Consider the following 22,787-nt stretch of genomic DNA (forward strand, 5'->3'; position numbering starts at 1 on the left):
ATCTCGGCTGGAAAAACCCCCGTCACAGGGAGAGAAACCGATTTGTTCTAGACATACATAACACACGTGACACAAACAACAACAGACACTGTGATTTGAAACGGAGTCACTTCAGCGGAGGAGTAAAGGCTTTTAAATGTGACTCCTGAAAGTCGACTTATTCAGATCTCGGTCAAATTGCTTTTAAAGGACGATTTCACCGTCACATGACAAATTTTCATTTTTTTTCCCAGTTGTATTCCAGTCAGACTGGAGCAGACTCTCGGTGCAGCTGCTGTGACTTTGTGATTGACAGGTAGAGACAACAAATAGTAATGTTCATCCGCAACAACACAGAAAACAATCTTTTTTTTTTTTTTGCACAAATCTCTTTGGCCAAACCTTCACACGCCAAAGATGGACATTTTCAAATTACATAAAAAAAAAATGGAAAATCCAAACCCCAGTCTGGATTACGGTATTGTTTTTTGGGGAGATTAACATTTTATCTAACAAGGAAGACGGCTTCACTGATGAAGATTAACTGGTTGGACAACATCACAGTTGAACACGCATGAACTCTGGATCATTTTAAGGTGCTTGGGTCAATTTTTTATTCTTTTTTTTTGCATAAGTCACAATCAAATATTTCAAACTGAAGATATTCAGATATTTGTGCAAACAAAGGAGCAGGCATTTCATTTAATTATTATTATTTTTTTTTGCATATAAGGTTTTTCACACTTTGACAAGCTGCTGTATCAGTTCTCTCAAAGTCCAGAGCCGATGTTTTCATAAGCACAGAGATAAAGAATGAATGTGCCTGATTTGAAGCCTGTATCACCACTGTTTGCTGTTTCTGTGAGATAACAAGTTGGGGCCCAAAAAAAACCCCTCTTGGACTCTGCTTCATTCAGCGTTTGGTTTTCCAGTCGTGAGTGTTTAACGAGCTGGCGGGCGAGAGAGAGAGAGGAGACTTGGCCTGGGGCCCGACTCACTGTGCTAATAAACGGATGACATGACCTCGTCAAACAAACCCGAGCTGCGTCCAGTCCGGCCGCTGATGGTGAATGTCAGAGGCTGAAACAAAAGCGGGAGACTGGTGCTGGCTCGATGGCTTATTGTTGTGGAAGAACATTAAACAAAACACGGGTCAAAATAAGGTTTGTAAACGTGAAGTGTACGGAGCCCCTGAAGGAAAAAAATGAAATGCAAAGAAAAGATGTACTTTCGACAGATCTCGCAAAGGTTTTTCAAAACCTTCAGCGTGCTTCCGGGTCCGGAAACCAGAAACAAACCCAAAGAACAACAGCGGAATGCATAGAGTTCAAATTTGACATTGGCCTCAGATATGAAGACATTAAATCAATGCTAGGCAGTCGACCCGGTTTTAATATAAGTGAGAGACATCTGAAGAGACTACTTAGCGCAAGCCGTGAATTTTAAAATCCCCTCTATGTCCCTTCCAGGGCTCCGTATAAACATGACCTTGAGAAATGACACAGTTTTAAACATTTTAAATGAGTAAATGCTTGTAAATCTTGCAGTTTTGAGTTGGGCAGCTTAAATTCTTCTCAATTTATTAACAAGTGAATTCATTCTGCTCCTGCTTTTTGATTGTTAATGTGCTAAATCTATGTTTCACTGACGGAGTACAACCAAAGCAAAGAGGAGAATGAATCCCCTTAATGCTTTTCATGGATCGGTGGACACGGCTGGTATTTGGTGAGAAAAGTGGTTCTGAAATGTTCAAGTTACATTTATTAAAATCTGCACGCTTCGTGCGTCTACCTAACGTACCTTTTGAAGTGATTAAAAGCAGATCGCCTGATTACATGTTTGCGGAAGCAGGAACTAAACAATATGACACCAAAAAACTAAATGGACATTTTATCATGAATGCAAACGGAGGATGAAGCTGCATTGGAACAGTATTCATTCTTTTAGTAAAGAGAATGTGCTGATCAGTCCAGGGCAAGATCTCCACGTCCTGATGTTTTGTTTCATTACCTCGGCGGGTGATGATCAATATTCCCGTCTTTTATGAGCCAAACGCTGGAATTAGTCAAGAGCGTGAATTCCATCCTGAAAAAAGGGGTGTCGCTCCCGAGGACCACGTCGCCCTGGAATATCAATCCAGTCTAAGCTTGTTTTTGTTGTAGGCATCTGTATAATACAGCACAGACATGGCTTTTGATGATCTCAACATCTGTGTCACAATTCATTTCGGTGGCTGACGTACAGTTGACTCTAATTTAAGCGACAATGCAAGAACAAGAAGTCGTGAATTTCATGGTAGCAAAAAGGTTCAATGGCGCAGTCACTGAGGAACACTGTGATAAAAAATGCTTTGGCCCAGTTGGTTCCCACGCAGGTCACGAGTCTGTTGCATGCTGGGTACTAACGGGACGGGAGTGCATCGTTTACTTCACTGCCTGAAACTTCCAGAGGGGAAAAGATCTGGGGAAAAAACTCAGTCAACCGGACCCGCGTACTTTAACAACCCTGGGTCTGCAGAGTTGATTGCCCAGGCAATTCATAAGCTCTGTACAAAAAAACCCAAAACGCCTTAAAAGTAGCTAAAGAAAAAAGCATAAAACAAACAACGGTAAAAAGGCACATTTGAATTTCCACAGGTGTCGATTTGCAGAGCGGCATATGTCGGTGACGTGACCGCCTCTGCACGGGAGGAAGTGCAAAATCCAGGCTCTTTGGTTGCATCGCAAGGGCTCAGGGACCGTCAAGGAAAAAACCACAGGTGCAAAATCAAAAAGATACAAAGAATTTCGAGAAATTCCTTAAAGGTGTTCACGAATAGCCTCCATCGAAACTAAGAAAGGCGGAGTCCAGAGTCTCCAGAGGATGGAGAGTAACAACGAGGTCCCCCACAACACAAAGACTCACGATGTGATAGATCCAAAAAGCCAAAGACATTGTCGAAGGGAAAAATTTGCTACGTCTGCTGGGTCTTCCAGAGGCTAGACCTGAGAGTGGTCGTGGCTGCTCAGCCGCCGGGCCAGTAGATCATCCGTCCGATCACGAGGAGAAGGAGGCCGACGCAGAACAACACGGTGGGCTCCTGGTGGATGCGCGGCAGCCGGATCGGCCGGATGACGTGTCTACGTCCGCCCGCCACCCTCTGAAACAAAATTGACAGAAGAAGAAGAGATGTTACAGTATTGATGAGAGACATCTAGAGCTCAACAGTGACCGCCCACTTTTTGAACGTCTCTGGTTCCAGAAGTGAATAACCCATTCATTTACTCCATTGACGTTTCATAACATCCTCACATAAAGAGTTTTAAGTCTGGCACCAAGCCAATAAACTACGAGATGAATCGTTGCTATAAAACATTTGGGGCCGTTCCAGTAGCAACCTCCGACTCTGAGGTCTGTAATTGTTGATGGGTAAACACAATAAACTTGATTGAACCAACCATGATGATGTGGATTCTTCTGAATCTGTCCTCCGCAGTTCACATTGATAACAACTGCAGATTTACCAACTGAATTCTGTGATTTTTTAAAACCAGTGGGTCCTTGATTTCGGACAAAGGTGGACAAAAGCAGCTTCTTGTTCTTAGCCTGCAACTGAATTTACCTTCGCCAGGTGAAGTGGCACCTGTCGGAGGCAGATTTTATCCGCCGTAGCTATGTAGCTAAACAACCCTAATGTTAGCATGACATGTAATGTTAATGTGACTTGGTGCCAAGTCTCACATGTACACTTGGCCAATACACTTGGCCGATACATACGTGATGTTCCGTTAAAACACTGAGGCCAAAGCTGCACGTCCCATCGATCAGCATGCTGATGATGACGCTGTGGAAGACGTGGAGATAAAGACACAGCATTTTTTTCTTCTTCTTGTTCTTGTATCACAGCGTAAAGGCTCAGCTATCCAAACCAAGATGGCTGCCGCTGATGAACGAGAAATTTGAACGCGCTACCATCAGCTGACCATTTCATGCAAAACATTTAAAGGTTAACACGTCCAGTTCATGAAGTTATTCATCAACGTCATTTGCATTTGTTTTTGCATCGCCAGTTCTCATTTCACAAAATGTTCTGAGTGTGTTGAAATACATCAAATGTTCAGGTCAACACTCCGGGATCCCTTGATGCTTTAAAATCAAAGGGAGATCAACTCAGGGTAGTGCCCGCGAATGCAAATTCTTTTTTGGGAGATTGCTGTTTTGTACATTGTATGAAGGAGCCCACTGTTCCCTGGGGCCACAAATGACATGCGTGGGTGGAACTCACATTTACATTTTAATAAAGAGGAAAATAACACAGGAAAAGGGTGTTTGAGTGATATTAGCTGCTGTTATATAAAGGGGTTATATCACCAAGCGTCTCAAAAACATCGGATCCTACATTTCTTAAAATGCATCCGTCAAATAGTTGCTGTCTCAAACTATTGACTTAAATTGGCTGAGGGTCCATTAAAAAATAAACTGTCCGATGACTGACAAAAAAGAGGAATGACACTAGGTCTAGCTAAACATTCAAGGATTTGGGACGAGACTTCCCCCAAATTCTTTTCTTCCAACTCTGATGGGAGGTTCCTTCACGATTAACGACCTGGGTCTGGTTTCTACAAGGGCTTGTTGGAAACATCCCACAAAGCGATCGAATCCTGGCTGACCCGAGCTGACCAGTCCTCGGGTATGTCTTCCGTGAAACACTTCATCATCTCACTGTGAAGAATTTGATGTTTCAGACTCTTACAGCTCTTTGACATTGTCTTTTCCAGACTTGTTGTTTCCGACACCCCTCCACTGTCATTAATGTAAATTTGGTACGTCATTGACCCAAATAGGTGTTATTGTTTCTCTGCTGCTCTTTTCCTACAGGGGACAGCCCTGGGCCTTGGCCTCGGCCCATCACTCCAGCACCACTGGCAAAATCTGCCCCGACAACAGCACCACGAAAACAAGGTTCCTGTTGCCGGAGAAAGGTGGAAAGGAAGCTGGAGAGATCTCCAACCAACCGCCAACAAACTTCAACTCAGACGAGGATTTTGCTGATAATTTACGTCACAAATTTTCCCTTTTAGCTCCAGTTTTACAACAATGCGAGGAATAAAACATAGAGCTCTTCTCGTTAAATCAACAAACTTGTGGCAAAAGAAACAAAACCGGCTCCAATTGGCCAACAGCAGCGGTCGGCGGCTGAACTATGTGGCTCTCAGCTGAGAAATATTGCGGCAGTGTGAATGCGAAGCTGAGCTCTGTTGAAAAAGATCCATCCCTCAGCTGCTGTTTGCTCCAATAAATAAAACTTTAAAACTCCCAGACTGAAGCGTTTACAAGAAAACACCAAGGCATTTACAAGAGCAGGAATCCGGTTTTTTCCGCCGCGAGATGATGTCCTGTTTTGGCACGAAGCCCCTTTGAAATACAGATTGACCGGATGGTCGGCACAATACCATCCACACGCTGGCACAGAATAAGAGACTGAGCTCTGACAAAAACAGGATCTTATTGGACGAGAGAGTGCGAGAGAGAGAGAGAGAGAAGAGGGGGAGTGTCAAAAGCTGTGCGGTTTGATTCGAAAAGCGAGCCAAAGCCACAGAAACCTCTAATGCCAGAGGAGGAAGGAGGTGAGGGGAAGACTAGTTAACCCTGTGATGAATCACGGTCTGCTTCCAGTTCGGATTCTGACGTCTCTCGCCAAGTCACCCAGACAAGGCCAGGGACAAAGCACATGCACTGCCAGAAACGCCGATTCAAAGATTCGCCTCGGGCTTCCTGCTCGGAACTGTTCGGACAAGTCAAATAGATTCGAGGACGTGAGGAAAAGTCCACCGTGGCAGCTAGAGGACTAGGGCTCGCGTCCACGGTAGCTGAGAAAGGACTGCAAAAGAATGTTTCTGGGAGACGCCTCGGGTCGATGAGGAGATGGCAACGTGACTGGTTGTACGGTAGATTTGTGTTTCCGTTTCCACTGACAGCTGTTAAAATATGACTTCCTGGCTAGCCAGCTAATCCATTTCCCTACCGTATATATTTTGGGCAATCCCAATCATGGACATATTTCGTGTTCAGTTAACATGGTGAATATTACACGATTTGAAAGACTCGAGCATTTAGCGCCACCATTTTCTATGTACATCCCATAGCTGGTAGCGTGGCTGTAGAGAGACCTGTGGTCATTTTAATCATCAGGCGGTCTGAATTAAATTCACCGCGACGGAAACAACAAAGACAATTGGCACAAAATCTGTACAAGATGTGTCCGGAATAAACCCTTTTTCGGACGAGACATGTTACTTTTTTCTCCTTCTCATGACATTTCCTTCCGCCCAGTAATCATAACCCTACTAAGTCTATCACTTTACCTCGACACTTGAGGATACGCAGGTGTAGGACGTAGCTGAAAGTTCAGCAGAGACTCATTTCTCCGCAGCTAAAACTGAGCCTTGATTTCCCTGAACGTCGTCGAGGGACTGTTGTGTTTGGCAGTAGAGAGCAAACACTGATTTAGTTTTTTTTTTGGGGGGGGGGAGGCGGATTAAGTTTCATCTCAGCAACCTGCACTACGGACACTATCACAAATCAGAGCTCATGTGGGTGTAGAAGAAGTGGAAACCCATTAATTCTGCCCTGTCCTCCCCTTTCGTTTGGCAGGACACGGCACACGGGAGACAGCTGCCGTGGACTGACGCGGTGAGAGCGAGATGTAAATATACTCTCTCTCTCTCTCGTGGCGGAAAAAAACCCCCTGACATTGACATCGATAATGTCAATCTGCTCACGGCGGCGTTCGTCGCGCTGCACATTAGAGACTCGTCTCTCTCCTGAAAGCAGCGTTGGAAGACAGACGGAAGGTTTGTGGTTTCTGAGTTGGCAGCGCGCTTTGTGCTCTCTCCTCACCTCATGAACCGCCGCAGTGATCCGACTGTCAAGGCGAGAGGGGGAAGGAGCCGCGCCGGGGGAATATATATATATATACACGAGCCCTCGAGACGCAAAGCGAACTCACTGAAAGCTCGTGTTCGATTTGATGATCTTCCGATGTGTAGATACCTGACCGTGTAAATAGGGAAGAGGGTAGCCAGCTGTTCTAGTAATTTTTTTTTTTGTTTTACTTTTGTATAAGGTTGCGAAGAGCACAGGTTCATTGCAAGCTCCATCGTGCTCATTACAACAACAGTCTGTGCTCTGCTGGAGCAGTTGGGATTCACAGCAAGGAAGAGTAATATACATTAGAGTTCACTCCAAGTGCTTTACACTACAAGGCCCATTCGCCCATTCCGCACACATTCATAAGCTGTTTTACAGACATGAACTCGGAAAATGTCGGGGAAACCTGGGCGCGGGCAGAGATCTCCGGGAAAGCTCAGGAAGATGTCCGGACTGGAAACAGCTGAGCAGTGCTTCTACACGCAGCACTTCCCTTTCACACTCCATTCACAGTCTCACAAGCGGAAAGGCCAATTTCAGGAGGCTTCGACGCGGCGACTGGGGGATCGAACCACCGGTCTCCTGAGCCTCAGCTGCCTGCCCGACGGCACGTTGCGGTTGGAACCTGCTACGTTTTGAACGGCTGCTAATGAAAGTGCGGGAGAAACTGTCGATGACGACGCAACAGAAAACAGGAGGATGTGGTGTACCTGGGATGGATGTGGTTTTTACAAAAGTGATGCCTTTTTTCCTCTGACTTGCATCTGTGTGTCAGTACTGATCAGGAGCAATCAGATCTTTGTCCTACGTGTAAAACCTTTATGGATATACATGTGACAGTGTTGGTTGAGAGGATTGATATCACTCTCGTGTCTGTGCGTCAGGTATGATGCTAGATATTGAACGCTGATTTCTTAGTTTAAGATGAAGACCGGATACAGATGAAAACTACTAGGCTTGCTCTGCCCAAAGTAAATACAAAATTCAGCTACCGGTAACGCCAAAACTCGTGAATTAGCTCGTCTTATGTTGTTTAAATGTGAAAAAAAAAGGCTACAGTGAACCAAGCGTTCCTGGAATACAAATAATTGTCTACGATTAAAAAACAACAACATGCAGACGATCGGGCCGCTCGCTGATTTGGGCGACTGGTCGTATTCCACCGTCAGGACGAGAGGTACTGCAACGAGGAGCAGATGTCCTGCAGGCTGAGAGTCGGACAACAAGCCAAAGCCAGTTTCACCGAACAACTCTTGATTTTCAACCTTGTGCCTGAGGATTCCAGAAAAGGAAAACGCACGCGTGCACACACTAACACGCACACCTGTGGATCCCTGGAATCGTTTCCCCAGTTGAACTCTTACCTCCAATAAGCCCCCTTTCTTCATCAAAACCCTTTCCTCTGTCACTGCAACTCTGCAGGCTGCAGTTCATCTGGAGCTAGTGCACAGTACGTGCACTTACACGTGAGGAAACAAACCATTGCCATCGGCCAAACTAGAAAACCCATCCACCAGAAAATCCTCCACCAGTCAAGTCAGTCAGTGTGTCGGCGAGACCATGAAGCAACCTCAGCCCTTCGGTCGAACCAATCAAACGAAGGCGATGCAACTGGTGCACGACATCTGCAGAACGACTCTAAAGGTCAATGCTGATTGCATGTCTTTGTCTCAATTACTACAGATTGTTTGAACAGATTTTACATGTCATTTTCCGAATGAATCATACCGAAGACTGGCGGCCGCTGGTTTCCATTCATTTGACGTTAAACATGATACACAGCAGGTGCACGAACTCTTTGTATTTTACCCCAAAATGTATCAAATATGATATATTGAAGAGGTTTTTCGTCAGAAAACCTAGAAAATCAATGCAGAGAATCAGAGAAATGACAGAATAATGAAGGCGGTGTCCACTTTCTGTGTCACATATTTGCCATATTCTCTTTTTGGGGTTTGGAAACTGCAACCGATTCTTCTCGTCTCCTTTTTCTCTCCCCAGTGGAAACATTGAGTCAGCCAGTTTCTAAAGGCCCACGTGACTTTGTTTGGTTACCACAACTTACTATGCAGCCACTCCAAAATAGCTCGCACACACACACGCACGCACGTGATACAAACATTCCCAAAAGTATCATTTCAGAATTAACGCACAATGGTGGCATTAATGATGCTGTTGTTGCAGTTGTGAATCGGGCCGAAGACCTTCTCCAAACGTCACCTCTCTCTCTCTCACTAGCTCCTGTCTTTCATTTATCACAGCCGAGCGTCGTGTTTTAACATGCAAACAAGGTGCTTCTCGCATTGGAAAGTGACGGAGGAGGGTTGAAAAATACTGAAGTCTTTCGCTCGCTCGCTCGCTCTTTGTCTTTCACGTACATTCGATCACACACATGCAAACAAAAATACAAGCAGCCAGCCAGTGACACCCGCCTGGTCCTCAGGGTTATTTCTGTCTTCAGGACAAAGGGTTGTTACCTCTGTGTGTGTCGGAGTCTGTTTGAGTGTGTGTCTGTGAGTCTGTGTGTGTGTGTGTGTGTCTGTGTGAGTCTGTGTGTGTGTGTGTGTGTGTGTGTCTGTGTGTGTTTTGGCAGGATAATTAGACCTTGTGCTTTGCTCTCAGAGTTGTTTAACCACAGGGCTGAGCCATAATGGATCTACACTGTCACGGACACTAGACTGTCTGTCACACACACACACACACACACACACACACACACACACACACACACACACACACACACACACACACACACACACACACACACACACACACACACACACACACACACACACACACACACACACACACACACACACACACACACACACACACACACACACACACACACCCCACTGAGCACGTTTACAGATGTTTGGAAACAAACATGCACACGTGATCACGCACATATTGTGTAAATGTTTAACTGGGAGAGAGAGAGAGGCTGAGTTACATGAGGACAAAGGAGAGAGAGTCGGAGTGAGAGAGTCAGACGACTTGAAAAACAAATGATTACTCATCATTCAAGTGGCGACTACACTCCGGTGAACACTTCTTTTCCTGACAACCACTCGCTCCAATTTTTTTTTCACTCCCTCTTTGTAAAAGTATTCTTTCCTTTTTTTGGGGGTTTAAGATTATTTTTCTTATTTCTCAGGCAATAAATTATAAACCGGGCGGAGAGGGAACACCAGCGCGCTTGTGTGTGCGAATGTATCTCAGATAGTGTGAGTCATTTTATAGCCCGGAGTGACGCAGCCCTGTGTCTTGGCAGACGCCTTCGGGCGATGACGCTGAATAAAAAGCTCTTTTGTCAACAGTGGCAACTCTCTGACAGCGATGTGATGAGCAGCCGCTTAAAAAACCTGTTAGAAAGTGTTAAAATGTCCCTCGGTGCCCGGTGATGAATTCACAGGTAATATATAAAACAGTCCTTATGTTACAATATCACAAGGTCCATGTTTTCTTTAAGCCTATTGAGAGGAGTATTTATTCATTCTGGTTTTACATTGGTAATGGGTTTTACATTACCCATGACCCCGTTCAGACCAGGTGTCAACATCTGTCAACTGTGTCCTGGGCCAAATGGAAGGATCGCCTGATCAACTGTCGTCCTCAGATTCACTACAGTTTCTTAATGAACCAAAAGTTGTTGTTTTTTTTTACACTTTTCAGTGTTTCCCATACTTCATGATTTTCACATTTAAAAAAAAAATTGGTAAACTCCTGTTTCACTGTGAAGCAAAGTGCATTGATTCACTGGCTCCACCCTCTCTGTGAATTGACACACTTAGAGCTATCGACTTGTGATCTCATCTCTAAAGGCTGATGTTAATACCAAGGCCAAAGTCCAGTCGGGTTTATGACGTGACTTTAAGGACGTCCATGATTTCGCGCTATACTTCTGCCTCAAGCGTCTCTGGCTCCCTCTAGGCCAGTGGTTTCCACGATGGGGGGGCAGGCAGTCCCAAACAAGCGACAAACAAATTTGACCACAGCTTTTACAATTCTGCCTGAAGGGGACGTGAGCGTCCGTACCAACGTTTCGCGGGAATCCGTCTGACAGTTATTGAGACGTTTCCCTCGTCGCGGTGGTGCAAAAAGGAAAGCGTCAACAAAAGATCACCAGTGGTTAAATGTTTTCCTCTGGGCACCATGAATCTGTCAGGACCAAAGATCAATGCGGTTTTCCAAAGACATTTCAGTGATAAGCCAAACGTCGATCCAACTGTGGTGCAAGAACAAATAGTCAGAGAAACACCAGAGTCAGTAGGATCCATCATCTGGGGACCATGAATGTCTGTGCAAGAGCTCACGGCAATCCCTGTAATCCACAAAATCTACATTGTCTTCTTCCTCTACTCATAACTGGTATGACATGTGGAGGCTGTGCGAGCTGACATCTTTGTTTAACAGGTAACAGGTAACAAAGGGTGGGAATCATCGGTCTAGGTTCCAGGTGGAGGTGATGGGGGGGGGGGGGGGGGGGGGGGGGCGGGGCAGGTGCACCGGGTTCCTGAATCATCCCAAATTGACCCTGAGCCAGATATGATTCATGATGATTCATCCATCCATCTCGCTGGGCCTGTTCCGTCAGAGTCGCTCGTTGGGGGCGAACCGTTGTAGAGTGAGGGGTTTCGCATGGCTAAGAGCAGGAAGTCGTATCGACGCCTGCTGCGCAAAGGATATGATCGGATCACATTTGAAAATTGAGGTTTTTAAGCATGGAATAGAGGAGCATGACTCAGTTTCTGCCCGTCTAGCACTGTTTCCTGTGGACAGCAGTGACGCCATTTAAAACTAAAACATCTTAATGTGGATGTAGCCTCAGGATGAAATCCCTCGCTGGCTTCCCACCAGTTAACACAGCTGTGTTTGGCGGCCATCACTGCTTCAGCCACATGTGTATTTTTTGCAGTCACACTTTATGATCGGGATGATTGTTCAATCGAAGCAGAACAAACTGTACTGAGCTCAACGTTCTATCTTATGGTTGTCTCGGTGACAAAAACAAAAAAAATATATACCTGGTCAGAGAACAGGGAACAAGCCTCCGCGTTCCTCTTTCGTCGGCCTCCTCATTGTTCTGCAGCGTGAACAAACACACTTTTTCCGGATTATTCTGTACCCAAGTTCACAGAGAGCTTACCACCAAGACACACACACAACACACACGCACACTCCTCTTTCGCTTTCCGTCCTTTTGCCTTGGCAGCGAGACAAGGCTAAGGCGTTGAGTCACGGCGGCCGACTCATCACGTTCTCGCATATTTCCCCCCCGGCCTCGCTCTGTTCTCCTCTGCAGCTCGAATCACAGCCGCCGGGGCCGGACTGGCTTGTTTTGTGACCCAGCTCGAGGGAATTTACAAGCATTCTATTCTTCCTGATGTCAGTGCACTTGACCGATCGTCCTGATCGCATCCCGACCTCCGTGCCTCCCTTGGCGAGAGTGGGCTCGGGAGGATGCTGTTTGTATACGAGATCGCGCAGGAGGCAGATAAATACAGAACCCGATCAACGTCAAGGCCTTGAACAATGGAAGCGTAGACCACGCTGTGTTAATGACCGGTTCGAGAGCAATGTGATGACTGTTGGAACCACAAGTGCACGCAAATAACGTCCCTCAAGGTTTTTTTGTGGCTTTTTGGTTAAGGACGTGTGTGTGTGTGTGTGTGTGTGTGTGTGTGTGTGTGTGTGCGTGTGTGTGTGTGTGTTTGTGTGTGTTTGTGTGTGTGTGCGTGTGTTTGGGGGGAAAGTGCACAACCAAGTGGGCAATTTCATGCTCATAAGCAACTCAAAGGTTAAAACACAATGGGAGAAGCACAGCTCTGATTTATTAAAGTGCTCGGCTGGAGATTTGTCGTTTTTACAGCTATATTAAGCTTCTGACGCTGAGGGAGGGAGAAGTCTGAGCTTTTTCTACAAAGTCCCGTCAAGCCTTTTCCTAGACTTTTATTTTTGAATCCACTTCTGTGATGAGATTAAAGTGAAGTCAGCCCAGCACTGATTCTTCCCCCCCCTCCAGTCAGCTCTTTGATAGAGCAAATAAGAAACTGTGATGATGCAACCTGCAGAAATGTTGCCAAGGAAACAGAAGCCAAGAGGAAATCAACCCTTGCTGCAGCTACGCAACTTTACAACGCGACGTGCGGACTGACTGATGGGTTAACGGCGGCACTCAAGGGATTTATTTTCCCTGGAATAATGTGATTATTTCCGCAGCAAAGGCGACAGACGCAGACTCTGCTCTCCTGAATCAGCCGTGAGTGCACACGAGCATTTTCTATTCGAATCCCTGCTTCATGACGGAGCTGCGCGGACAGATATTATGACATGAGCCGTCGACGGGCCGCTGCGGCTCTTCGCCACATTTAAACGCCCAATTTGTGCCACTAAAGTTTTGTTTTCGTTTCCCTCCCGTTGCTGGTAACAGGCCGAGCCTGTGTGTGTGTGTGTGTGTGTGTGTGTGTGTCCATCTTCTGTTCCTCCGCTGGTCGAGGGGCTTTTGTTTGTTGTGTCACATGGCGGTTTGTCTTTGTCTTGTCATTGAAGTGGTTACTGTGGCATCTGGATGTTCTGCAGCTTTGGGCCGTCCGTGTAGTTATTTTCTGATCAAAAAGGCGTTTTGTTTTTTTTCTCACAGTGGAAATAACCAGCTGCTTGCAGGCTCTCGCTCAGATCACCCCTGGCGGTATTTAAGGGACATTTTTTGTCTCTCTCTTCTATTTCTTGTGCTCGTTTTCAGCCTGCTTGGCCACCCACACTGTGAAACAGCGGGCGTCTTGACTTTCACTTTGATTTAATTTCCGCACTGCAGCCGATTGATGGACCCTGGCTAATCAATTAGAAATAACCTAATCCCAACGATAACCAAAGAACCCACAAATTGAGATTGGGTTTGATCTGTTTGCCAACCTTCTGTCTCTATGTCGGCGCTCAAGAGCTCCACAAAATGTGCTAACTGGCGGTTACCCAGATCCCATCAACCGCCGACACACACACACACACACACACACACACACACACAGACAGACAGACAGACAGACACACAGACACACACACACACACACGCACACACGCACACACGCACACACGCACACACGCACACACACACACACACACACACGGTGTCTGTGATGACTAACCCTTAGCAGAAGGAGTGTGTTGAAGTCGTCTCCAAAGCGTCGGAGCTCCTGTCCGACGGCCTCCGCCTGCATGTCCCCTGCTGCGTTTCGTTGCCGTGTGCTAGAGCGGCTGGGGGAGCTTCCTGAAACAGAAGGAAAAACAGGGGCCGTGACGCACAGGCGTTGTACTTTTTTGCAAACTTTTAACTGAGCAAACGTTACATCGCATTGCATTCAGCAGGCGCTTTTGTCCACGGCGACTCAGGCAACTTAAGTAGGAAAAAGACAGCTCATGTTAGATACATCCAGGGAGTAAGGTGCGGTGTGAACGGGGGAGTTTTCGGTCTGCGACGGAAGCGAACCTCTGCAACAACCGTACCTTTCGTCAGTGCATTATTTATGCAAAATGTAATCCAGCGGGAGTCTGCAGCGGCATTGCGTGGTCGGAGGTTTAGACGTGAAAATACTGTTACACTGCAGCACCGTGACATTTGTATGCGACCGGTGACAATAACAGAAAGCAGACGCTGAGACGTATACGGACGCCTGTCAAGTTCCTGTGAGTTGGACGGATTCTTCATTTGATTTCGAATCTAATGACAAACAGCAAAGAGGTGACAGAAAAGCATGAAGGACCATAGCGTGAACCCTCGCATCTGATTCAGAAGAAGTCTATCAAGTGTAAAAATTTGAGGGAAAATTAAACAAATACATTAAAAAAAAATCATCCGAGCAGAGTGCGAGTTAGAAAGTATTGTGGTTCACACTATCAGAGCAGCGACAACTTGAGGGCTTTTCCTTATGTTTACTGCGACAGACATCTTCCAGCTTTCGTTGTCGATTCACTGTTTGGATAGAAGAACATTCAAAAAATGAATTATCATGGAAAATGAGTGCCAATATTTCATGTGTCTAATTAGCATCATCACAAAGATGGAGAGAAATTCCACTCTGCCGGCCGACCGCATGAGCAAACGTGTGCGTGTGTATGTTTCCGTGGTTAATGTGTTATATTTTCAGTCTGAACTACAGTATGACTAAGAAAGGCTCTGGCCTCTTACCGATCTCCGCGTATGACTCATGCACGCCGTTATGAAACCCAGACTTAATATTTCTCACTTCCTCCAATACCGTAGATGCCGAATACAACGAGCGGCTGCGTGCGTTCCGATCGATCCGTCCTTCTGCAGACGGAGACGTGGACGCGACAGCGGGACGAAGCCATCCTCCTGAAACCCGGAGGTACAAAGTTACGTTCACACTCAGTTGATTGTGTAAATTAGCGACACCAAAAGATGGAGTTTTCCTCTCTGACTAGTTTTGTGTAAATGATTCATTTCAAGACTCGTCCTGCGTTTGGAAGTTGTCCGCCTGAATGAAAACAAACCTTTTGTGATTGTCGGACTTGACTATGAACGCAATGTTTTCAAGGATTTATTGTATTGTCGTTACAACCGCGCTGCTTTGAAGAGACGACGTACATATTTAGGTTAAATACCGTGTGATGTACTGCACATCATGGATTCGTTCCCTGGTTTGTTTCCAGATTGACCACAGTGACCATGAAGACGAGAGTCCAACGCATCTTCACACATGCTACGTGTTCATGTTCATGACGTTCTTATGGTCCTTGTGGTTTCTGAGAGTTCTGTGTACATTCTTACGTGCCTGGACCGATGTACGTTGAGGTGCCGACTGCTGACGGGCAGACGAAGAATGTTACAACACTAAAATCTAGGATCGCTCAACGTTCTGCCTTGTCACTTGCTCCAGAAGACACAAAACCTCAGCTGAAGTGAGTCTTCACTCACCCACGATGCTTTATGACATTCAAACCTAACTTGTTCGGTCTGCACCTTCGGACTTCACAGTTCAGTCTGAACCAAAACAACAGGTGTCCACTCAAACTCAACCACGTCTCTGTTGGTTTGCAGAGTGAAAACACTGGGAAGTCCAGAACAATTGCAGAATGTTGAGACAGCATCAAACAACAGAAGAAGAAGAAGAAGAGAATCAAAAATTCTCTTCTTCTCACATGGACACAAAATATTTGTTTGCAACCTTCGTCGGATCGCTTGCAGTCTTGGCCTCCTCTCTAAACCAAAATTAACCGGATCAAGACTTGAACCATGGTTCAGACGTTCAGGTGTGAAAAACGCCCTTAGTCATACTTACGACAGTCAATGATTGTGCCGCCTATTTACTTGTTGGATCGAAGCCTCGGGCACAACGTGACTCGTCACCCGAGGTCGTGTTACCATCAAACTCAGTGAATGGAAATGAAGACAAAAAAGTGCATCAAAGTCGACCGTCCCACTCTGAATCTGAACAAACCTGACAGTGCTGCCGTTGTGATCGTTCCGCTGCAGGAGGAGGAGGAGGAGGAGGAGGAGGAGGAGAAGGAGGAGGAAGTGTTTTGATAGGAGCTGTAATCACAGCACGACAACAACAAGAGGATAAACTGAGCCTCCTCAAGCTCCGGCTCTCCAACACACACACACACACACGCACACGCACGCACACGCACACGCACAGACCAGCATTCTCGATAGCCGAGACCTTTTTGTGTGGAGGACAATCATGTAAGATATTTCGTATGTGTGTGTTTTAATCTCCTATCTTTCCTATCTGATGGACGTAGTGGATTGAATGAGAGGCGAAGAGTTTCTGTCTGCATCATACAAAAGGGCCTGCAGGCCTATTTTGACTGCGACACACACACACACACACACACACACACACACACACACACACACACACACACACACACACACACACACACACACACACACACACACACACACACACACACACACACACACACACACACACACACACACACACACACACACACACACACACACACACAGGCCTGTTTTTATTGGCGTGCCTAATGAATGACCTGCCCGTGCCGTGCCGTGCCGTGCCGCTCTGACTGCGATCTCGTCTGTCTGTCTGCTATAAAGAAGAATAAGAGACACGAGGCGATCGGCGAAGCTAATCACTGCTATTATCATAAGAGTCACAGGTGAAGAGGTCACGATACACGAGGCTCGACGGATGTTTTAGTTCATCCACCAGAGACCTCTTTAATTACAAAACACCACTATGCCTGTGAAGAAGAAAAAAAGAATCTGAGCAAAACAAATTAGTGAAAATCTTATCTGGATATGTTTTTTTGATCCACTGCAGCAACAGCGCGAGGGGATGATCCAACTCTGTGATTGTTTGTTTTGCCAAATCTCAACCTCCCGCCTCGTGTGTGTGTGTGTGTGTGTGTGTGTGTGTGTGTGTGTGTGTGTGTGTGTGTGTGTGTGGGTGGGTGCAAAATATCTCAAAAACAAATGGACAGATTTTCACCAAACTTGGTGGGGACACTTCTTCGGAGGGTCTCTCCACGTGACCGGTGAGTGTCCAGCTCAGGGCCGCTGTTAAGCCGAAGTCTTTACACTCACAGCTAATCAAAACACTCACAAGACACACAAGTATTTGGCATCTATTTGACGTGTCAGTTATAACAGTTTTGATTTCTTTTCTACTCCTGTTCCACTGGACCATTTGCTGCATCATCCATTCTACTTTGGCCAGGTCTCGTCTTCTTCCTTCCTGTTAATCTGACGCAGCGGGATGAGGAGCCCATGGAAAGTGCCGATCGACCGGCAGGTCTAACAAAGCCTTGTTTATTATTGCGTCATAAACTGTCAGTTTGTGTTTGGTCGTCTCCCGAGAGACCACGTGTACAAATATAGAACGTTTTTTTTTAAGGGTTAGTATTGACTGGATGTAGGGTTAAAACTTGTATGTAAGTTGAAGGGGTTTGTGTTGTAAGTTTTATCCAACATGTACTGGACATCACCCTTGGATTAATTTCCTATGACACTGCGCTTGTGTGTTTGGTTTAAATGCCTCCTGTGGAGTTTGGGAGGCTTTTTATTTACTCAAAGGCAGAAGAAGTCACTCAACAGAGGAATACTACACAGGAATGAAAAGGCAGAATGGGGGTTGGCAGCTCTAAACGGGTCGGCTGACCAACTCATCCCAGGGACTTGTAGGTTACCATCTCTCCTCATGAGCGAGATGGGAGAAAAGGAGGAGAACAAAAACACCCTGAGTGTGTTGTTGTTCATCAGCGTTAACATTCGACACCACCATCAAATTGTTGATTGAGGAAGCTTCAGGGAGCCTCGTTGTTTGGCTCCTGTCTGGTTTCATATGTTTGCTGCACACCCACACAGCAGCAGCAGCAGCAGCAGCTACAGTGAAAACAGCATCTCCTGATTCAGGAGAGCAACTCTCACAAATACAAAGACGGGTATTTTTAACTTAGTATCCGGGAGTGCGTCTGTATATATATATAGAAACTTGGACACCTATACACTTCAAACCCCACCCTCCTTGGACTGAGTCTGAGAGATAAATCATGTTTAACTTCAGCACCTATGAGACAAAAAGGGGATTTGGCGACGGCGGAGTGAAACATGGGGACACCACAACGATGGAAGACGTGCAGCCTGTTCATCTTCTGGAAATATGTCAGATTCTTATTTGGCAAAACCTGTCAGGGGACTTTGCAATGAGGAAAAGCCTTCAACCTATCCCCGTTTGCGTGCAGCCAAGTGTATATATCGGCGCTCAATCGCCAAGGTGCCGGGTGTGCTCACCGTGCCGCCGCTGCTGCTGCGTCCCCGGTCGTCCGCCGCGCGCCTCGGCCATGCGCTGCAGGGCGTGTTCCATCGCCTGGCCGGCGGGGCTCGGCGTCTGCGTGGCCCGGTCGGCCGTCGCCACCGGCCGCGGGGAGAGCGGCAGCGAGTCGCCGTCGAAGGAGAAGTATCCGCTGGAGGAGCGGCGCGGGGGCGCGAATATGGATCTCTTCCGAAACACGCCTAAAGTGTCGACGGTGGATTTGGTTCTGCACCGCGCCGGTGACTCCGGCTCTCCTCCTCCTCCTCCTCCTCCGGTGGAGCCGGTGGAGCCGGAGTTGCGCTCGCTGCTGCTGCTGCTGCTGCTGTCGTTCAACCGGGAGCTTTGCGCCGAGGCCGAGTCCCCTCCTCCGCTCTCCTCTCGTGCCGTTAACGCGCCATCGGACCGGTTCGGTGGTCTGTTGGATGAACAGAGCGGCACCGTCAGCCTGGGCTCTCATCACTCTGCCCCCCCCCGACAGCCTGCAGCTGCCGCACGACTGGACCTCGTACATCCACGTTTTCATGTCCGTCATTTAAAGCGCAATTATTTCACGGGGGAGAATCGCGGTGGCGCACAGAGCCGGACGTGCCAAACAACGACCCGGACGGCAAGTTTGTACATTTTATAAAACGTGTCCATAATCCAAGCCGCTGATTACGCACAGAGGCGCCTGTTGGCACCAGCCGGTCCGCGAGTGAGTTAGTGAGTGTTTGATAAGTTTATGTGCAGTGTGTGTGTGTGTGTGTGTGTGTGTTCCTGTTCCAGGCGGTAGCCCGGGGTTTCCTGTCCACACTGGCCGCCCAGCGCGCGTCTCCATTGTTTGACAGAAAGTTGCTGATTGCAGCAGATCTTTGTTTGACTCGCTGGGCCAAAACAATTATAATAATCGGACATGAAGATAGTGGCAGGAGTAACTTCAACTGCGTCACTGACGGCGTGAGAGAAACTCGCCATTCTGGAAATGTACATTTTCAACTAAATAATCTGAGTGACTTTATCTAAAAATCTTACACCTGCTCTCGGCGTCTGTTAGAATCCAGACTCTACAAACGTGACGTTCAAAAACCAGGGGGACTTTTCAAAAAAGACATATTTAGTCGCCGCGCTTCCTGTTTGTCCAGACTTAACATTCAACTTCACCGGCGCAAGGATTCCCCCCAGCACTGACCTACTTCCCCTCTGTGCCAAAAATGCCCCCCCCCCCCAACAAAAAAAAATCAAATCATAATTCCAGTCTCCACGTCACCTATATACCGACGAACACGTGTTACGCACCTTTGGTGTAAATGGTCATCCTTTGGCTTTTTACGCATTTTCTTTTTTACGCACGGAGCAACAGCGGTGGCCGCTGGACACCGAGACACTGTCCTTCTGACCTGCAGAACATATGAACATCCTCCCCGGGGAGGGAGGCGGGTTTCGGTGCAGATGATCCGAGCGCAAGGAGAGACAGTGAGCGGAACGTGGAGAGAAGTGGCACCAAAAGCGTGCCAGAAGACGGAAGGAAAGGAAAAGGATATCCGCCAACACACTAACCAAACCAGACATTTGATCAGGTGTGACGGTGCTAACATGATAACGAGGTCCGTCCAGCAGCACTGAGTTTAGATGAACAAGTAGTTTCTGTCTCTGACAGATCTTTTCCATCCTACACAATAAGGTTTGACGTTACTCTCCAGACGGTGATTTTAAAATGATCCTGCAGCCGTCACGTGGGTTAGTGTTAGTGTTTGCCTCCTCAGTTATGCTTTCTACACACAAATACAACTAACTTTCTTACCTCAAAATCCCCAAATGGTGCACATGCGCCTCCCGCAGGACAGGAAGCGCACATCGCACAGCGTCTCTTTTAATTAACAGTCAAGGAAATTAGGACATAATCCATTCCGCTAATTGCCCATTATACCATCAAAAAAACAGAGCGACGGGTTACCCCTGAACGCCTCTTCTTTGACTCATTCCCAGATATGGAGATGTGTGAATTATATAAAGCGTCTGAACTCGGTGACCTCGATCATAACAAGGCAAACAGCTGGGGGGAAAATATGGTGCTGGGATGAAAAAAAATCGCTTTTCCTTTCTGAAGGAAAACATCATCATCGTATAGTTTCAAGTCTTGGAATAGATGAAAAGACGCACAGTGCGTAATGACTGACATGCGGGGTTTTTTTTCCCTTGAGACGCAGGCGACCTGCACCAACACACGCAACTTTGAAGTTTAGCCCCAGATGGAGCATTTATCTCGGGTAAGATGTCCGATTACGTGCCGACTGATGTGTGATGCAGGGAAAATGAAAAGGTTGACTGGAGCCGGTGCGTCGGGCTGCGTTGAGCAGACGCACCGGCAGAAGTCAGAAGGGTCGCTGACAAAAACTACGCTTGGAAAATATCTCCAAATACTAAAAGATGAATCCTCCGTAAAGTATGAAATGTTTATGTCAAACTCCGATTATGAGTACTGGGGGATTACTGCAGGGAAAGAAAGCGTCCGACAGACTGTTTAACTCGAGTTCAATCGACTTTTACGCACAGCAGTGACAGTTAACGGCGACGGAGCATCAACACGACGAAGCAAACTTTGTATTAATTTCCTGTATTTAAAAAAAAAAAAAAGAACACTGCTGTTAAAACATAAAGGAGGAACGACGCGTGTTTTCTAAGTGTGGCACATTGACGTGCCGGGTGAGCAACAGAGAGGGACAACTGGAGAATAAAAACAACAACACACACACACACACCTCTGCTCTCCGTGTCCCAACTCACCTGGACGGAGGGTTCATGTCAGTGACGGCTCCGAAAATAACTCGATGTCAAAGCTGTAAATGTGTAAAAAAAAAAAGAAGAAGAAGAAAAAAAAAAAAGGGAATATCAATGCAAAGTCCAAATAAGATTCCACGGTAAAAACAAAAAAACAGTAACGTCCAAAAGTTAAAGGATTTTATTTTTTTAAGAGTGAAATAAATCCCAGAGTTTAAATTTGCCTCGTCCGTCCACTTGTACCAGAGGTGGAAAACAAGCTCCAAAGTCTTTTGTCTGCGCCGGCGAGGTTTCCTTCCTCCTCCCTCCCTCACTAACTCACTCACTGCAGCTCTTCACAGAGGGTGCTGGTGTGATTGGGCGCTCCTCCCCCTACCAGCCGGGCGGGGTTTATTCTCTCTCTCTTTCCCTCGCCCCACCCCCCGTCCCCCCTCGGGCCGTCTCTCTTCCCTCTGTCGCCCCCTGTCTGTCGTAGGCGAACCTACTGGCGCGACCAAAGTGATCAGAAACACCACAAATACTGTTAGACTCATTCCGTCTCTCACTGTCTGCGTTTGACAACTAGATCACATGATCTCCACCAATCATTGCCACTGTCTGTTCTTTCTCTTCTTTTGGTTATTTTCTTTTACCTCCGTCAAGGATGCCATGTGATTGGTTTTGTTTGTCTGTTCCTTAGCGGGATTCCTCAAAAAGTTAATTTGCATGAACATTTAAAAAAAAAAAAAAAAAAAATCAAAGATAGGTCTTGCGCAGAGGGGCTGCACTGTGGGATGGTGTAATGGTTAGTGCCAGCATCACATAAAAGAAGATTCTGCATTCGAATCCCAGTTCCGCTCAACCAGGGTGCATGTTCTCCCTGTGTATGCGTGGGTTCTCTCCGGCTCCTCCCACAGTCCAAGGACATGCAGATTGGGGCTAGGTAAATCAAAGACTCTAAAGTGCCCTGCGATATGCTGGCGATGATGGATGGAGGTCTTGTGCATGGTAACAGGTGATGACATTTTGGGAGGGATCCAGATTTTATCCAACAGGATACAGTTTGGGGGGATTGCTCAGCCTTGGCCGGTTGTGCTGCGAGTGTGAGTGCTCTTGTTTTTTCCAGTACTGTCTATTAGTTTTCTTCACTCTGCGATGCGGCCTTGGGTATCTTGAATGCTGAAATATGAATCCGAGTTATTCTTATTGTATGTCTATTACTTCTTCGGCTGTCAGTTGCGTTAACTAATTCGTACGTAGAAAAACTGGCAATAACTTGATTTTTGATGAATAATTTTATCCCCTAAGTATCTTATAGGTGTTAATGATGTGTAGGCCCACCTGAGTCATGACTTC

The 22,787-nt window shown here is 46.6% G+C and overlaps 1 protein-coding gene across 1 annotated transcript; it reads right to left on the minus strand.

Annotated features, from left to right (window-relative positions):
* Positions 1–370: 370 nt before the first annotated feature.
* LOC118283467 (bcl-2-like protein 11) lies at positions 371–22,766 on the minus strand. Its single transcript, XM_035605466.2, is given in 5 exon segments — positions 371–2,986; positions 2,989–3,118; positions 14,034–14,155; positions 18,674–19,110; positions 21,459–22,766. Coding segments are annotated over 5 exon segments (735 nt in total). The 5' UTR covers positions 21,476–22,766; the 3' UTR covers positions 371–2,957.
* Between the last annotated feature and the right edge of the window lie 21 nt (positions 22,767–22,787).

This window comes from Scophthalmus maximus, chromosome 10, assembly GCF_022379125.1.
Source record: "Scophthalmus maximus strain ysfricsl-2021 chromosome 10, ASM2237912v1, whole genome shotgun sequence".
NCBI lineage: Eukaryota > Metazoa > Chordata > Actinopteri > Pleuronectiformes > Scophthalmidae > Scophthalmus > Scophthalmus maximus.